General features: G+C 25.0%; 1 protein-coding gene across 2 annotated transcripts in view; it reads right to left on the reverse strand.

The window, feature by feature from the left end:
* Positions 1-1,076: 1,076 nt before the first annotated feature.
* LOC112598000 (glutamate-gated chloride channel alpha-like) overlaps positions 1,077-20,579 on the reverse strand; it is a 40,774-nt gene continuing 21,271 nt past the window's right edge. The window contains exons 10-11 of one of the 2 annotated variants that reach the window (XM_025344292.1): positions 4,751-4,834; positions 1,077-1,698 (exon numbers count right to left, since the gene is read on the reverse strand). In XM_025344292.1, the coding sequence (XP_025200077.1) occupies positions 1,531-1,698; positions 4,751-4,834 (252 nt within the window). In that variant the 3' untranslated portion in view covers positions 1,077-1,530. The remainder of the gene's footprint in view (positions 1,699-4,750; positions 4,835-20,579) is intronic. The other variant, XM_025344291.1, reaches the window with a different exon arrangement.

Below are 20,579 nucleotides of genomic sequence, written 5' to 3' on the forward strand. Positions count from 1 at the left end.
ATAATAATGAATCTGTGGCATACAGTAGCTGGTATTATAGGTAGATATTTTAAAATGTTTATTGCCATTTAACATAAATGAGTTCGTGTTGACGAACTAGTACAACTAGTAAACAAATGTACAGAACTATTTATTTTGCGTGCGTGTGGGTGCGCGTGTGCTCCTGCCTCTTGTTTATGGTATAGAAACTGTAATGTTCCACCTCTAAAAACATCTATAATGAATTACAACGTGTATAATAATATGTAATATGTATACTTTATTATGAATCAATAATTTTAATGCACGCTTTAGCGTATAATATACTCAATACATAAACATTAAGAATGGCATATATTGCTTATTATTAAAGTTAATAAAATATCGAGTTTTTAAAGCAAAAATGTATCAAAAAAAAAATTAATTTTTTATACTCTTTGTATAATCATAAATATTCAGTAAATGAAATGTTTTCAGTCAAACTATTATTTTTCAAGGTTCTGTTATATTTTTATAAGATTGTGGTATATTTATACAATCATATCATACGATATATACTAGAAATTATAACGAATATTTATTTATTTTTTGGTAATCAATAATATCAATTAAATTTAAATAATTTTACAGTTTCTTGAAATTCGTATTAACCGATTTATATTGTGTACTCCTATTATTTTAATATAACTTTTGAATATATATTATGTATAATGTATATACTTGATGAATTATCTCATTGGATACAATAACAACTAAGTATATTATATTTACAGCTTAGTTACAGAAAAATCGGGAAACTATAAAATGTCGTTCCTCATACGAATAATCATTTTTTCATCAAACACTAGTATTGATTCAAATACTAAACTATGTTTTAATATGTAAATCAACAGAGTACAGTATTTATTATTGCGGTGATATTGCTCTTCATTTAATGTAAACTGTAATTATTATTTCAATAAGCACTCGATTTTAATCAAAATATTTTCAAAAATATGTCAAAAATGTATTACTAAACATTGAAACATAATGATTGTTTACTGTATAAATAGAATCACATTATTATAGTGTATATAAATAAATATTTACAGTAGTATATTTTTAAATTTTAAAACTTATACGACTATTTGAATACTATTTAATAGAAATAAACAATTCAAGTGCTATAATATTTACACTTCTTAGGTTAATGAATTGGCTATCTTGAAAATATAAGTTTTAATTTAAAATTTAGGTAAACCAGATAAATAAAAAAAATTACAACAATCGTAACTCTCAGACTTGATGGTTATGGTTTTCCGAGATCTCTTTTCAAAAATATTAATTTAAATTGAATTATAATATTTTGATAGGACAAATGCGTTAAGATATTTTATATATTTTATTCATATTAATTACACAAGATAGGCCATGAAACTGAATCCCTCGTTTTGGATATAATTTTTATCAGACCGACCTAAGAGGATGGAATAAGGATTTATTAATAATAGTGAGTTGCTTTGATTGCCCTTCACTACACGTTTTAGATCATTGGGATGGTAAAGAACTGATTTAATCAGTGCCAACGGATATACCACGATTGTGGGCATTCACCGAGTAGTAGAAAAAGAAGAACGCCAAGAACATGACAAATGCCGACGGAAACGTGAATCGGGCGACCATGTCTATTGTTTTGGCCAAATAGACCGGGTCAATCGTTTTTTTCGAGATCTTTTCGTTCTGAAAAATTAAAAAAAAAAAAAAAATCATTATTTTTATTATTAACGTATAAATTCCACTGAAATAAAATAATACAAAATATATAGTTTTAATATTTTTATTTGTTTTTGTGCTACTTCGAAACTTATTCGAATCCAATCATAATATAATCAGTGCTCAATTATGTTAGATTATACAGATTAAAACTAAGTTATCTTCACCACGGGCACCAGTTAGATACTGCTACCTTTTCAATGGAGTTAAAATGGTTTATATTCTACTAATCGGTAAATTACACGTATTCCAAGTATGTTATGTCTGTCGATATACAAGTACACGATTATAGTTAAAAAGTACAAATAAAAACCATAAACGTGAAACTATTATTAATAAATCATTATTTTGATAAATCGAGTTCGTCAAACTAGTACCAGCAATTACCTAGAATACACAAATATCAAAAATTGGTAGATTTTAATTGGTCTTTTTAGGAATCAATATTCATAGCAATGTTACTAGTGCTTAGGCAGAAAGCAAGGTTTCGGTAATGGTTTAATATACCATTTGCGTTCCATAGGAGAAATTAAAGGAGTGGATTTTTTATGTGGATGAAAGTTATTTGGTTAAGAGTAGATCAATGGCTTTAGTTAGCATTGATAATAAAGGGTTTAGTAAAAAGCTAATTTTATTAAAGTCCTTGTTGTTTAAGTAAAGTTAATTTTTTGAAAGGAGTTGAGTACTTGAGTAAAACAGATCTTAATTTTGGCAGGCGAGATTATTGTGATAAGAATTTTTGATGCCTTGTTGGTTTTTATTGTGTTTTATGCTTTCTGGAAGAGTTAAAATTTAGGACATATTTTGTAAGAAGTAAAATGGGGCTCACTGCGAGTGTATATATTGCTGAAGTAGAAGAATCATTAAAAAAATTGTTTGAGTTATGAACATTTTAGACTACAAAGATAGTGACAGCAATAAGTTTTGACGAGCCCATAGTTTTAACATCTAAGACATTGCACTATATTTTTTTTTAGTTTGAGTTGCTTCAACTTTTATTTGGTATAATTAACTTTATAAATGTTTTTTTTAAGTAAAGAGGGTTCCAGATCGATAAAAATATCGGAAGTAAAGTTTTCGTTTTGTATTGAAGAAAATTCATATTTGAATTAACCGTGAAACTAAAAACTTGAAGGACTTCTTTTATATAGTTAATTAGAGTGATATGGTAGAGGTATCGAAGCACTACCCTGAAGACTTTTTTATCGCTTATTTGGAATATATGGTAATTCGTGTTACTTGATTTGAAAAGTTTTATAATTTGCCTGCCGGTGTTGATGGAGTACGTTGTAAGTTAAATACTAGAAGTAAAGCTTTTAGTAGTGAACTCATCAAGATTAATGAAAGGTTTGGTTTTTTCTACAAAAATCTAAGTTACTAATATTATCTTTTATACAAATTAGTATAATTTAAATTACTCCATTAGCGGTATCTTGAAATAACGTTTTTATATCATTAGAGATAGGTTTCTCGTTATAAGTAAGAGCTGAGTAACGGACTTAGCTATAAACATATTTGTTATTAGAATTTTTACTTTTGGTGAAAGGTTTGGAGATGTAATCGGTATGGTTTTCCAATTAAAATTTTCATTAGTCTGATTTCTATTTATTTTGATGAGAGTAACTGTCTTGAGTTATTTTTTGAAATTGGAGTGTTTGAATATTGGCTAGAAGATAGTAGAGATTTGTTGGTAGAACTTATTGTTCAAGGTCAGAATTATTTAATTAATAGTGAGGATTTTATTGGTCAGTAATTAATATACAGAGTAATATATATAAGAAATATTTTACTTGTTTAATTGAATCAACGTCGTTGAGATAAAGTTATTGACTTATATAAGACAAGAAACAGAGTACTGTAAGTCTACTCACAAAAAGTAAACACGTAAAACTGAATAAATAATTTAAAATTAGTCTTGATATCTTGAAAGTTTTATTAATTATAGAAAATGATAATTTAAGCTATCACCGAATGTTTTAAGTTTCTATCATAATTATTTTTTGAATTACAATGAAATAAAATAAAACCCTTTGATGAGGGATCTTAATGTTATGTGAGAACATCCAATTTTGTCAAAATTTGAATTTCAAACAATTCATAGAAAATTATAGATTGAGTAATAGCTAAATACAACTTTTTTCAGTATTAACAATTTATGAGAACTTTTTTAATTTTTTTTTTATATATATACATAAACATAATTAATGCATTTACAAAAAAAATCTAATAAAAACTGTAAATGCTTAAAAAAATAGTATTTTATTATTCTAACAGCACGTGATTAATTTTTACGCATTTCATGATCATTTTTCACAAATGAATTTAGTGATGACGATTTATTTTTATTTTTTGATACTATTGTTACACTGTTTGTAATAATGAATTTTTTTTTATTACGATTCCCTGTGAGACGGACTTTGTTTTTAGTTAACACATTATTCTATTATAGGTAATTTATATATGATATATTATTCTTATTAGGTAAGTATTATTGTTTGGTATTAATGCGAGTGCAAGTTTTAATGACTATTTTTTTACCATTTATGACTATGATGATGGAAAAAAGTCGTTAATTATCATTATAACTATTTGATTTTTAAAAGATAATAGTAATATTTTTATGTCTACATTTATATTTGAAACAAGATTAATGAACCTCCCAGAAAGTTGTTTTTAAATTTTTATCATATTTTAGTTATTAAAACATTTTAAACTAGATATTTTGTCTAACTAATGACTTTGGATTATTTAAAAAAATAAATTATTCTAAGAAATAAAATTAAAACACCACCTAAAATATCGTTAAGTTTTATTATACTATATTTGATCACCAAATGTAAATTTTATTAAGTGAATAAATAATTATAATTAATCTTACGCTAGTAATAAAAATTGATCTTAAGTGATCCGTACAAAGTACATTCAAATAAGAAAAATGTTATTTTTTCTTATTATTTTTTTATGTTTTCCTTTAATATTATTTATTTTGTAAATTTTTCTAAAGTATGAAAAAACTTACCGTTTTCGGGAGAACATCTATGAGGAGCGAATGTGAACATATATTTTGAGCGCATTCTGAGCACTTAGTTTCTTTCGAAGTTTTCTAAAACAAATAAAAATTAAATTAAATTCATGACATGTATTTCCTATTTGTTGTATGCATTTTTTATTTGTAACTTCATATATTAATTTTTCAATAGATTTTATATATTTTCGGTTTTTTTTTTTTTATGGTTTTTAATAATTTATAAGTTTGTATTAGTTATCAAATCCCTGCGGCTGCCATTTTTACAGTTTTTATTTATATACACACGTGTAAATATATAATTAATAATATTAATTTAAATACACAATACTGTTTAAACAAAACAAAACTTGTGTATAAATAATTTTATTGAAATATACGAGTAAATGGTATGTGGTATAGATTGCAATATATTTTAATTTAGACATAATATGCATTTTGAATAATATATATATATTCTGCTCTATATTATAATACACGTACGATCGCTATTATGCTGTATATTGTTAAGTGAATGAATTTATGCATGGATTTTCAACATCGGCAAGTGTGTAGGTATAGGCTCCATTAAACCTGAATGTTTCATGGTGATACAAAGACCACAAACGGTTAGCCATATAGACTACATTGGTCTTAGGTACCCAATAAAACTGTCGTTTCTTGCGGTTTTACACTGTTTTTATTAAACACACAATAAAATTGGTGCTGTTTAAAATAAATAACTTTTTTATAATGTAACATAAAATAAAAAAATTACGCCGATAGAGTCTATTGAAATTTAAATTTATCGTTTCAATTATCTCATTGTAATCAATGCCTTATACACATATTTTAATAATGTTTTAACTGTACATTACAAAAAAAAATCGATAGACGATGATCGCTTAAAAGCGGTGTAATCTTCCCATTTCACATAACACCTAAGTTATTAGAATTATTTTTGTATTTTTATCTTGTCTATGTTGATTTGATATAAATAAACCTTATTATTATAATATTATTATGTATGATAATTATTAAAAAAAAAAAAAAAGTTTAAGCATAATAATTAATAAAGTGCCCTTCTGTGTAGTGTGTATAATATTTGACCTACAACTGAGGGTCTTCCGTGAAACTGTAGTTGTTGAGTGTTAACAAGTATAATCAAAGCAAAATTATGTCTGTTTTGGTGGCCCAGAGATAAAACATCAAATAAATAAAATTTTATAAAAATACAATAAAAATATAGGTACGCATTAAATTTTATAGCAATAAAAACGAATAATCAATGAATCATACCGTTTAACAAGTGCCACCTACGATAATCAATCTTACTATACGACTGACGTCCATAAATAATAATTTATCTTGTTAGATAAATTATTGACGTTACCGAACTATATGACGATATCCGATTACGCTGTGTGCCGTCATTTACGTCATACATTATGTACAGGTAAAATTATAGTCTTTAAGTTAGCGAATCCAAAATTTCGTCCAATACCTATTTTGCTATAATTTTGTATCGAATTTGTATACTTTGAGTTCAGTCGAGATTTTTAGAAATAATTAAGTTTTATGACGATTAATAGCAAATTAGTATTAGTAAATATACTAGAATAACCAGCTTTACTCACACGGTTATATTATTAATATGTTATAATTATATTATTATTAATTGTATAAGAAATGTATAGTCATTTGTGTCGATCTATACGAGTCACTCATGTGCTGGATATGTAGAATATACATCTGCATTGACTTGAATAATTTTGTTAAAATGTATGCTTTTAGATTAACATATTTTTCTTGATAATGTTATCTAACGGTTCTAAGAAATCAACTAATATATTATTAAATCATAAAAGGCATATAATCTTGACTGTCCTTCGAAGACAACTTTAATAATCATTGCAATTAACATTGTCATATAAATTCGATCTGTTTGCCCTTTATCCGATTGTCGATAATTTTATTATTATTAATTGCTCGTTAGCCATCAGGTTCATCTACGTGAATAGTTGTTGTATGTTTGTACGTGTTCTATATAATATTATACTCAATGTATAATTCAGTATTCTACATTTCTGTTAATAATAAATAAGCAATAACATAACAGAAGAAAATATAACTTACTCTCGAACCGTCTACATCGTGTACAAAGTTTGATGACCCTCGACGACTTATTATTACTTACACTTCCGAATAAATATATAATTTTGATATTGAATTAAATTAAATTAAACGTCTACCATGCATAAACACGGTTATATACACGCACGCATGCGCAATTCTGTGTTATATATATATATATATATGTATATTTATATGGACATACAAAGCTGTAATTTGGAAGGTACCCTCGTATTTTCGTCTGAAAAGGACTGATTCTGGAACGGGTTAATCGGGTCAACGAATTTCTGTGACAGCTACACACATATATAAACCCAACTAGTACATCAGTCGTCTGTACGTAGTGTGGTTCTATATAACAATAGTTAATCCGTGTACGTTCCAGCTAGCGAAGTTGAGCGGAAAATTATCGGTTTACTAATCGTTGAAATGTTCCAAAAATACAGTTACCGCAAATAGGTACACATATTCGTCGCCGAATAGACTAATATTTAATACGTTCCGGTAATAATAATATTATAATATTCTATATATAGGTGCTATTTATATACCTATTCGTAAAACTATGAATATTATATTACGACACGTCATGTTATACAAGGAATTAACATTGTATGGATTTTCTCGGGATGTTCAAAACTAGATTGTTTCATCGCGTCATTGATCTGTACAATACTATAATATATTAATATAGGATATGCATGGCGATACTATGGGATATTCACACGCAATATAATATGATAATATGAACATTAAACTAATTAATTTGTTATTATTTAATAAATAATTTAGATTGTAGACAAGAGGGAGTATTGATGTGATTGTTGGCACTCGACAAGGGATGATCATTCGCATAAAAACAAAACATTATCAGATGTTGCCATATAAACCAGAATTAATTATAGTTCAAATTGATTTTCTCCACATTTTAAAACATTTTTACATGCATAAATTTAAAATCAAATTTTTTAATATGTACGTATACTTTATTGTACGCTTATCAGTATATTAACGAAGACATTAAATGAAATAGTGTTTATTAATGGACATATTTTTAAATTAATATTACTATTTACTGTGATAAACATGCTATCAATGAAGTCATCAACTCCTAATAAATAAATTACCTATTAATTACACAGGTTTTTAAATTAAAATATGTATGTTATAATTTGTTGGGTGTTTTACATAATAAAGTATAGTTATGTCAAGTTTGCGTATAATTTCCGTGTTTGTAATAATACGGTCCTATCTCACCACTGTGGTCGGACGGGTCGGTGCAATCGTTATATTATGAGTATAGCAGAGACCGTACCACTCGACTGTAAACCTACCTAGGTACTCGATGATAACAACCATATCATCATCATCATCATTATCATTATCATCATAATCACCATCATCTGATCATCGTCATTACAATTGTGTAGACAGCAACTACGTCGCCGTCTACTGTTCTTCATTTTATGCGTAAAATGAAATCGTCTTGTAATTTGTTTTAATAATAATAAAGTAGGTACGCGTCATATTTTAGTTTAAACCGAGCCGTTAAGCATCGTGTGTTATCATGGCTATACGAGCTTATTTTAATCGTGTTAATTTTTTTTACCGACGAATTCTAGCAACATCGATAATGCGTGGCAAATTCCTTGGAAAACTTTACGTGAGACATAACAATAATGTATCGCAATTAGAAACTATATAAGCTTTTATAGAAAATATTATATTATTCTTATCGTCATCATAGATGTTAAAAATTATTATTAATTATTTAAATAAGAATGCTGTTTATTTATTTCATTTTATCGTCATCCCATTAAGTAAAAATCTGACCAAACCGTTACGACACAATACATTGTAATGATATAACATTTATTATCCTAATAAGCGAGCCTCTCTTTATTTAAAACAAAAATAGCAATAATTAATCGAGTCGTTACGCTTGTATATCTACACAGATAGTTAGTAAAAATTTCGGGTGAACACAATTGCGGACAGCCACTATACGAAAAAAGGTATTGTTATGTATCCAAAAAATTACAAGATCGCGGAAACAATTTAGTGAAAAGTGAAATGATCGAACGTAATTGGGAATACGCAATATTATTAATAAATACATATATTACAAATATTAATAAAACATGTGTTATAAAATAGAGAAAAACTTCCAAAGAAAAAATCGATTTTCCAGAAAATAACAAGTAAAAATATTTCGTTACATTAAACAGATGTTTTTTTTTTTATGTATGCTAAATTATTTTTATTTTCTATTTTTAGTATTTTATGAATATTTTTACAATAACTCTGTACAGTTTTCTTGTGAATAATTATTTGATATAGAAATTAAAATAATTTTTTTTAAATTAATTTCTTTTAAAATTAAAAATTTACTTGATTTTATGTATTAAAATATTTAATTTTATATGAAATGTGTGTTTTATTTATGTAAATACCTATTTAACTGAAATACTCATAAAGTAACGTAAGTTTACATTTAACAAGCATAGAATTTTTACATCCATGAATTATTATTTATAAATTTGGCAACATTTATTTGCAATCGTGTCGTTTTGAGGGTCCATTGTTATCCTATAACTGTCCGCAATCGTGTTCTTAAAAGGGTCGCCTCGATAAGGACCATCCAAAAATATATATCATTGAAAAATTTCACATGCAGAAAACAAACTCTTGAAAATAAAAATTCATGCGAATGACATAGCATTTTAGTATAATGTGATATTTTTTAAATACAAGATTTAAATATACTTAACCTCTTATGTACAAATATAAATCACAAAATAATTGGTTACTTTCATTTGAAATAAAATCTTAATTCGTATTATTGATTGATCGGTTGGTTAATATTTAATAATGTATAAATTTACATTGCACACATTTTATTTATTAAAAAGAAAAAAAAATACGAGAACGAAAACATACTATTTTGAAAAATTGTTCTACTAGTATACTAGTGTTTATCCTAACCAAACCTTCATTATATAGGTAGGTTTAATTTTAGGCAGATTTATTTTTAAATGGTGAAAAACTAAATTATATGAATGATTTAGTGAACATTTTCCAGTACATTTTATTTTGTAACTAACTATTAATGAAATGTTGAAGTTTTTATTTATTTGAGCAAAATATAGTTTAATTAATTTATATTGTCTGGTATCTACTTAGTTAAAAATGTATCAAAATGTGGTTTGTTGTATAAATTAAAAATTATAGTTCAATTTAATATAAAAAAACTTAAATTATTAGACTATTTGTTAATTGTCCACGCATAATAATATTTCAACTAAATTAATAACTAAAACAATTATATGAATTAATTTTTTTAAAGGTATTTTTTTTTTTATGGATTTTTATTCTCTTATTCTTGGTTTTTTTTTTTCTTTGATGATTTTTTCTCCCAGGTTTTTAGGGCTTTTTTCTGTGATTCGTCTTCATGCACTATACACTAATCAATACATTATATTGAAGTCAAATAGTTATGCCTAACCTATTTAGTGTTTAAATATAAAATTAAATAAATGTACTGTCGCAGTTAGCCATCAGCGCATTCATGTAGTTCAGGATAAAAAAAGAAAAGACAGAACATGAGCAATTAATAAAAATCAATATGAATTACGTTTAACCTCTGCGTTTGTTTTAACCATAGTATTTTTAATAACTGTTAAATCAATATCGTTTCTATTATTATTATTAATATTATTACCAATATTATCATCGTCATAATTCTTAGATACATTTATTTTATTTTTAGCACTCAGCAGGGTGTGTCCACTCACAGAACATTTCTGATATTATTTAAAACAAACTAAAAGTTTACGAGTAAAATTCACATTGGGTGGTCTGTAATTAAAAATAATATCGTTCAGCTGCATCGATTATCCGTATACAGGATAACTAATTATTACAATTATTACTTTTTGCTGCGTCATTTCGTTTGGTATCATGATTTTTTTTTCAGTAGCTTTCAATAATTAGTACCTATGCAATAAAATAGTCTAATTGCAGAGCAATAAAAACAATGTTTCACCAAATAAAATGTTGTCGAAAATTAAATTACAAATATCTATAATAAACTTATAGTAGCTTACTAATGATTCAAACAATCGTTTTGTGTTTTAAATTGTTTTTTCTTTAATACCTAAAAGAAAAAAAAAATTGTATTTCGTTTCCATTACTAGCGATGAAAATAGTAAACACTTTCAAAAGATAATTTTTTATTAACTCGTCAATTATAGTGAATACGTTTATTAGAGTTCATATCCACTTCACTGCACTAAAATGCTATGATTTTTATTTGTGCTTTTAGTTTTACTTATTTTAAGAGTCAATTTAGAAAAAATCGTTACATATTCTATACTTAGGTAATGTAATAATATATTTATTTTTTTAAATTGTTAACAATCAATTAAATTTAAAAATAAATGATTAACCGACGATTAAAATATAAGAACAAAAAGTAATGAATATAAGGATTATATTCACAATGTAAAAGTATAAATGTATACATTTCACGTCTCAATATATTTATATGATCGTGGGTGTAAGCATATGTTTTTCATATATAAATAAATAAATTACATTAAAGTTTTTAAAATATTATTCAACGTTTTGTGGTTTCCGAGGAAAAAAATAATAGTAATCATATTAAATAAAATAATTACTATTTGAGTATAATAATATAAAAAATAATATAAAAATAATTTTAAAACACAATTCTCTAGAGAGTAAGACGAATCTAGAGGAGTTGGCGGACGTAGCAAATAGGGGAAAATCTCTTTGAAAATTTAACTCTAGTAATTAATAAAAAATTAAACAAAATGAGCCATGGAAAATAATTCAATAATAATTTTGAAGTATTTTTAATTTTACTAAATAGTTTTTTTTTGTAGTAGAATTTTATTTATTTTAACATTAATACATGCTATTTGTATTCTATAAATGCTATTCATTTAAATTTACTTAATTCAATAAAATATTATTTTTTTTTTCTATATATATATGAAATATGCAATCTATGCCCAAGAGTATAATAATAATAGGTGCTAAAAAGATAATTATTTACATGAAATTGGGTGAAGGAACAAGCCAATCAGTGTAGGCAATATCTTTTGTTTTTATTATACTTACAATAGTAAATTATAATGTTTGTTTTTCGCCTTGACGTTATTATTGGTTGTTATATGTTATCATTTATTCAATAATATAATACAAAGATTACAGATGTAAACTTAACTCTAATCATTTGTAAGCCATGAAAATCATTTTATTTTCCGAGTCTTATCATAAGTTATGAGGGAACACGCAGAGACGATTTACGAAAATTCGATCAAACGTTATAAGACTGGTTTTTCGAATAAATTCATAATCACCATTCTGTTGGGCGCGATTCGAGGGACGGGACACGGCAGTATTGGCCTTCCTCATTGCACCGTTACAATCATATTATTATCGCATGTTTTTTCGACAACGATTTGCACGGTTAAGTCAAAGTGGCGTTTTCGAGTGCATGATCAAATAATACTGTACATGCGTACATGCAAAAGTCGGTCGCGGCACCACGTAGGTACAACGTTATCGCTAAGTCCATTAGCACGCTATGCACATGTAATTGTATGCCTTTTTTTTTTTAACCAGTGCGTGCATGGCCCGATACTGAATTTAAAATCAAGAATTTGATTACCTTGGTTAATATCATGATATTTCGATGCGGATTTTGTGAAAGCATTCACGTGTCCGAAAAACATTTGCATACCCTGCCACGGGGCACAGATTACTTTGATTTTTTTCTTTTGCGGAATGGAAAAATGTATTCGTGAATCATATTATATGAACCCAAACTTGTATAATATATTTTATATACGATTATTGATTATAATGTGATTACGGTGAATTATATATTTGATATAAAACCACAGTTAAAATTTAATATTTATTTGCGTCTTTCCACCGAAGCGCTAAGACTGTTTTTTTTTCACTTTTTTGTGAATAAAATACAATTTTATAACCATTAAATCTATACAAATAAAATCATAGTCAATTGTATTCACATAATATTTTAAAATGTATCTAATTTATTTATGAATATTTTAAAAATATAAATGAATATCAGTAGACAAAATATTATTTGGTATCTTTATGGTTTTTATATTTCGAGTTATTAGGTAAGAATTCAATATTATATAATATACAATCATCATAAAATATTTTTATTTTTTTAATGCCTTTCTTACTCTTATTTTTTTCCTTTAAAAGTCTAAAAGAAATTTATATTTTTTTGATGTATTCACTAAAAGTAGTTAACCGACGTTTGTACAAAAAAATTTGTCACAGAGAAGTTAATCGAGGACTATTGAATGTAAGAAAAATTATATAAAAATTTATTTTTAAATTTTTGATAGTGATACGCTGACACAGCTATTCTCTGTACTGTGCAGGTCTTGCCGTCGTCGGTTGGCAACATTGCCATTCTAACTTGCGCTCTATCGACAGATCTTTTCCGTGCAAAAATGTTAAATAATTATGGTATTTGTTAATAATAAATCATTTATCATAATTTATTAATACATAGATACATATTATATTGAAGCTATAATTTATAATTATTGTTAATTTGATTTGTAATTTATGTATTTTTTATGCACCATGTACAAAGTTGGACACTATAATTAATGTTATTCAGTTCAAAAATAATACACTATTATTTTCCACGGATACTATTTTTTGAGTTACATTATTTTAGTAGGTATACAGAAAATATCTGCAACTCTATTATTGTATATATATATGGGCCATGTGATAATATTATATGCTTTGAATACAAATCATATTTCACTATAGTGACTTAATCCCGAAGGCTAAATATTATAAAATAGTGAATGATTCATAAAACAAAACATGTTTCATTACTCGAATTTCGTTTCCATGACAACTTTTGTATAAACTTTTTCGGAAATCCTAGTTTGTTTCATGTATGATTTTATTATTAATAATTGAAACCTTTTGAGAAAATATACAATTTATCCTTTTTGTAATTTTTTTTTTTTGAGGTATTTTAAAAACTTGTATAATAACAATAATATATAAAAAGGTCTATTAATTTAGATTAACGAACATATTTTGATGTATTAATAAAAGTCATGTGCTTATAACTTTATTCAAAAAAAAAAAAAAAAAATTAAAAAAAAAGCATACGTTAAAAATTAAATTATGTTCTTGCCTTTAATTTTGATAACAAATCAATGTATATTAATATTTAAAATATTTTAATAAAATGCTTTCTTTTAAATATAAAATTGACCGTGCAAGAATATGTTATGCGTTAGTAAAACAGAATTAACCATATATAGATACAATACAAATCCCTTTAATCGAAAATATACAAAATATAACTAAATGCTTTACATAATGAAATCTGTATTTAATATCTCTGGTATAAAATATTATTTACAATTAAATTACATTTTTTACTACACATACCATATACCTGCGAACATAAATGTTAGAAAATATGAAATATAACACTAAACCGTTTTATTTATACATACAAATCGGTTATTTATTTGTCCCGTAGGTGCCATAATAAACTTTTTTCGTATGTCTAAAAATTATTCACAAACTAAAATTATAATTTAAAGTAATTGACGCAATTTAACTTCCTATTATACTCTTAGAATTTTTATATAATTTGCTGTTTTTTGGGGGAAAATGGTTTTCATAAAAAATCAACTTTAGCTTAGTTAGGTATAAAAATCTAGATTTTCGGTCCGTTAACCGAAATCTTTTCGTCAAAGACCGAAAATCTATTATAGTATCTACTTATATGAAAGCTATATAGCTAGTAACATTCATAGTAAACAATTTTAGTTTCAGACCTGCTTTTAATAATATATTAGGTATAATATGTATTATTGTACCTACATACTTTTTAATTTCCGTATTTTATTTTTATAGTTAACGGCCATACCTGTATAATACATAGTTAAAATTACTTAATAATGTTATGAGTTAACAATGATGACCAACCATAATTAAGTTAAACTGTAAAAAAATAATTTATTGAAGATTTTTGACAATAGACGTTAAACTACTATTTGCAATAACTTCTGACATTTATAAAGGGCAATTTAGTTTTATATAATACTTTCCTATGTTTAAGGATAAAGTTAATGAAGAAAATTCTCAAGAGTTCTTACTCGAAGCGTAACAATAAATGCGTAACTTTATTACTACATTTTCATGGTACTAATTAAACTAAATTAACAATACAATAATATCACATGACAAGGTATATATTTCTTATAACATAAATTTATTAATATTAATTATGGTATAATGTATTCATTCGCATTATTAATTTTTATATCGTTATTTTTATTCTATATGTTGCAAGAATTATTCCAAAAATTGAGGAACTTGGCTCTGTGAATATTCTAATTATTATGTTCTTTTATAGATCACAGCGCTTATATTAAAAGTATTTTACTATAATTTACGCTTTTGACCACACTACATATTCTTCTTCTATTTTCTACACGGTGTGTTTAGTCCTTAAGCAGTAAGCTAATAAAAAATAATATAATAATGTGATACCATAAATTTGTGATTTAAACCTATATTTGGTGTAATAAATTCGTATTTTGCGTTATACAAAATAAAGTCTAAAAGTATTATCATGCTCAAGATTATTGGTTTTTTTTTAATGTATAAATTTAATTATAGTTTTTATACATAAAAATCAATTTATAACTGATAATTATTAATAAATGAATAAAATAAATATATTTAAGTATTGAAATACGAATAAAATTTAAATAACATTTTTTTTTTTTTTTTTTATAAATAATAATTTTTATACTTCTTTGTTAATCTTAAAAATGAGAACTTTTATGAATTTCAACACAGTGGTCCACGATTATTCATACTTAAAGTTAACCAATTTAACATGATAATATAATATTATCATCGTAATTAGGAATATTTGTATATACCTATGTGTGTATGTTTACAAAGGTGCGCCAAATGAAGTTCTTTTCTCTTTTTTTTTCACGGTACTTATAATAATTGTAATTTATATTGCTGTACATAAATACTGCTGTGGCAGTGTTATTCCCTAATGGGAATTCACCGCTCGCGGTTTTTCTCACCGCATTTGAGCCACATAATATTATTTCTGGGGTGTCACGGTATCGTTGCATTTTTCATTTTTCATATGCGATAGAATAGATTTTGTCATCTCAAGGTACACTCATAAATCGTACTAACATTCTCACAAAAATCCTGTGATGATCTCGTCTTTTTTTCTTACTTTACTTTGTTGGAGTGCCTAAATAAAAATTGCATGTTTCTTTTTTTCAAATTGCTGGCATCAAAATATCTCAGAATACGTTTCCAGTCACCCGCTTTCACGTAAGCAAAATGTGATGGTGTGTGTGTGTATGTTTGCATAGACTGGTGCTTTATAAAATATATGTTAAAGGGGTATAGTAGAGTTTAAAACTATATAAAAAATTCATATGGATTTATCTGAAATAATATTAAAAGAATATTAAGCGGGTTTGGATAGTCCGAAGCTCAAACTATTAATTGTTAATTAATTTATCAATACATTTTTCTATGAGTAAATAGGTAACATATATTATATATAGTGATGCAATAATAAAGTGATGTATAACATCATAAGCGTAAACTACGAGGATTTTTTTATAATCAGTCAAAATTTTGAACTCGATAAATGGTGATACTAATGAAATAACAATAATTAATATGCAATTTGGCACAGCACAGTCTGGATGCCTAAGTAAAGTAAAATAAAGTAATAAAGTAGTTGGTATTATAGACTATTACTTTATTATGGTCAATAATATTATATGTATACTGAGTAAATATTCTGAAAATAACAGTCCGACTGACGATAGTATTGTAAGGCTTATAGAGTGAGAGGCAGTGTTTATTTTTTATGCTCTTGGTAAATATTGTTAATTTAAATCAAAAAACTCAGTTCAGTCATTTGAATGGAATTTATAATTTATATGAAAATATGTTGTAAGTTTATAATACAACTAACAATATACTACAGCTATATTTATATTATATATTATATATATATAGCGTCTTTCTAACAGGCTACGGAATTATTTTTAATTTCTATGTAAAATGGATAATTGGTTGGTAGAGCATACACTATACATTAATTTGTCTATTATATCAACATAAAGTATCGCAATTTATTTGTAGTTTTACATTTACTATACCTATACATTGTGGGTTTTTATAATTTTTAATTAATTTCAATATTAAAATCATGCCACCAAAAAGTAGTTCTTTCAAAGTAAAAGTGAAAGCTCAAAATGATGCTAAGTTGGAAAAAATATAAGGTTCTTTTGATAAATTTCAACCCAGCACAAATGATACGTACGAAGAAATTTATAAATATGCTTTAAATAAACTTTTAAGTTAAATATATGATATTTATATATTTTTTTCTTTATATCTGTCATGTTTTAGGTAAGTACTTATTTTAATTTATTTTTTAGTGTAAACATATTTTTATTTTTTTTTGATTGATAAAAAACCAATAACTTAAGTAGCTACGGAGAGCACATACAAAAAAAAAAAAAAACTTATAGTATACAATGAAAATTGTATATAATTTTCTTAATAATTATGAAATAAAATATTATACGGAAAACAAATAACTTTACTTTCTTAACAATAAAATAGAATAGAATTTAAATAATGAATTGGTTAAAATGTTTTTTTTTATATAAATATAGTTTTGATATTCAGTATATTTTCAAATTAAAGCAATTAATTGATTAACAACAAAAAAAAAAAAAAAAAATACAAACATTTTCATATAATATTTCTTCTTTTGAAAATATTTTTAATTAGTTATTGATGTTATTATCTTGACTATATTATAATATATAAGTATAAATTAAAAAATTTTAATCGACAATATTTTTCTTGTAAAAAAACTATATGGCTAACTATGAAATAACAAAAACATTTGTTAAAATAAATTACATATCATATGAGAAAATATCTATTAAAAAACTTTTTAGGAAATATTTAAGAATAAAATAATTTATCAAATATTGCTTTGTTAAGCACCGAAAAAACAAAAGACTAAATTATTATTCAGTTTGGACAATTTAGTGAAGACAAAACAAGAACATTTAATTTACTTAGTTAAGTAATTATAATAAAAATGTCATAATATTTAATAACCAATATTTTTAATAATTACGAGAAAATTAATATTTATAAAAAGTTATATTCATTATAGTGAATATTAATTACACAATATAAATAGACTATATTTAAAAAATAAAATAATAAAATTACTTATGATTATGTTTTTAAGGAAAAAATTATAATATTTGTTGTATTTATTTGACAAATTTAACCAAATTGCAGGGCAGAACAAAAATATCGGATTTTTATAATATTTGTTGCACATACATATAATAGTTTTTAGTATGTACTTTTTTTGGTTATTTTTTCACTGAAAATTTTTTTAATTGATTTTCAGTAATTTAAATTGGGCAGGTATTTTTTTTAATTATTACAAATTAACCATGTACTATGTACATTGTACACATTATTCCCTAATAATAAATAAAAAATTAAGTAGTGCACTATTAATTATCAGTAGTCAGAATTGAAAAAAAAATATTTTTTTTTTATCTAATCAAAATGTAACATAATTCTATATAAAAATTTCTTCAACGTTGCCAGGTTCTGGTAAAAAAAAAAAATATGTAACTATAATATTAATTTTTATCAAATGTTGTTATTATAAAATTAAACTAATTAGTTAATTCATAATTTAATAGTTATGCTATACATAATACATTGTATGTAATTATATACATTAAAATAAATTAATGTCCAAAAAAATTTTTTTTTTGATATCTAGGACCTACTTCTGATAAAAATTAAATCAACATTTTTAAACATGAAACATTTATCAATTTTTAAATTCCTTATTTGTTATGAAGCATAATTTAATGATGTTGAAAATACAGAAAAATGTTTTCTTTGTTGATCATATATTGCTTTACTCAAGGATTTAATATTATGGTGTCTTATTACCGATGATTCTGGAGTTTAGATTAACTCTGTCCGAATAATTTTGATAGGTTTTCTAGAAACTGATTACTCTACTCGTCAATTTTAATTTTCGTTGAGCATTTGTTTTTCTATTTAATTAGGAGTGTCGGCTGAGTGATTATATTTATATACACTTTTTGAATACCTAACTTCATTTTTATTTTTAAAAAATGTAAAAGAATAAACATTGCAGTTTTAGTCAGAAGAGTAGCACCACTATAAAAAAGTTGATTTTATTTTCAACACCGACAAATCTATAGATACTTATTGCCATTAACCAAAGCTAGTTCTTTATTTCTCTAATAATATGAATTTCTAATTTAATTATTTTAATTTATAAACTCACGCGAAATAAAGTTTTAAAGTATTTACTGATGAGTAATTTGATTATAAAAATGCGATTGGAATATACTTATTAATAATCGAACATATTTAAATAAACACAAATACAAATTATATTATTTTTAATCTATTTTTATAACCGATATTAATGTGTTTTTTTTTATATATATCGATTTGATGTAATAAAATATTTATAAAAACTAATACCTACATTTTTTTTCAAATTAATAAATAAAAAAAAAAGAAATGATTATGCAATAATACCAAAATCTGTTGGGTGAGGATAGTTAACATCACGATTTGTCATCACCCCCCCCCCCCGCTACCTATACAAAATTCGTCGTAGGACTAGTGTTGTGTCAAAGCTGCCCATTGTGTTTCGCGGTCATTACACGCAGGATTGACGAAATTTGTTATTTTAATACCATCTATTATATTACCCGAGCCGTTTGTTAAAAATACCAAAAATAAAAAAATTACATGACTGTGCGTTTGTTTTGTAATCGGTTTCGGTTATCCGACGACAGCTATCAATGGCCAGCGAATCCGTATGAGATACGTTCGAATCATATTTCACCGCGCGCAAGTGACTATATTGTCGTGTGCTCACTGCTCATACACCGCAGGTGCAAGTGTTTCCGGTTTTACCAAATAAAACGGACTGAGGTTGTAATAAAATTACATTTACTTTTTTAATAGGGTCATTTATCTTTTTACGTCAGTGCATACGACTACATTTAATTATAATAGAGATATAATAAATTTGATTCGATCAAACTAAAGGATCAACAATTCGAGCGCCGAATCGTTTTATTGAATGAATTTGTATTCGACCATTGATTATGACTTAGGATTTATTAAGTAACAACACAATGATATTAGAGTTAAGATTATGATCGATTTTTTTGTTCTTAAATGCTGTATAATACTAGCAAAGCTACATAATTATCCTATTGTATAACGATACAAAATATAAAAATTTTTCATTTTTTTGCAATACCTTTATATTTTGCTTATATTTGTATAGTTTTTTTTTCTTTTTAAATTTTATATTTCAAAAAAAAAATTTTTTATATAGGTACAATTTCAGATTTTTAAGTCAATAGTTTTTTATTAGCTGGTATAATTAAATGTTTAATATTTTGATAGATAAGTATTTATAACCTTGTTCAATAATATAGGTTAGATTATTTCAATAATTGTTTTAATCTATTAATTTGTTGTAGTTACACTTATC

This window comes from Melanaphis sacchari, unplaced genomic scaffold, assembly GCF_002803265.2.
Source record: "Melanaphis sacchari strain LSU unplaced genomic scaffold, SCAv2.0 Contig44_pilon_pilon, whole genome shotgun sequence".
In the NCBI taxonomy this organism is placed as follows: domain Eukaryota; kingdom Metazoa; phylum Arthropoda; class Insecta; order Hemiptera; family Aphididae; genus Melanaphis; species Melanaphis sacchari.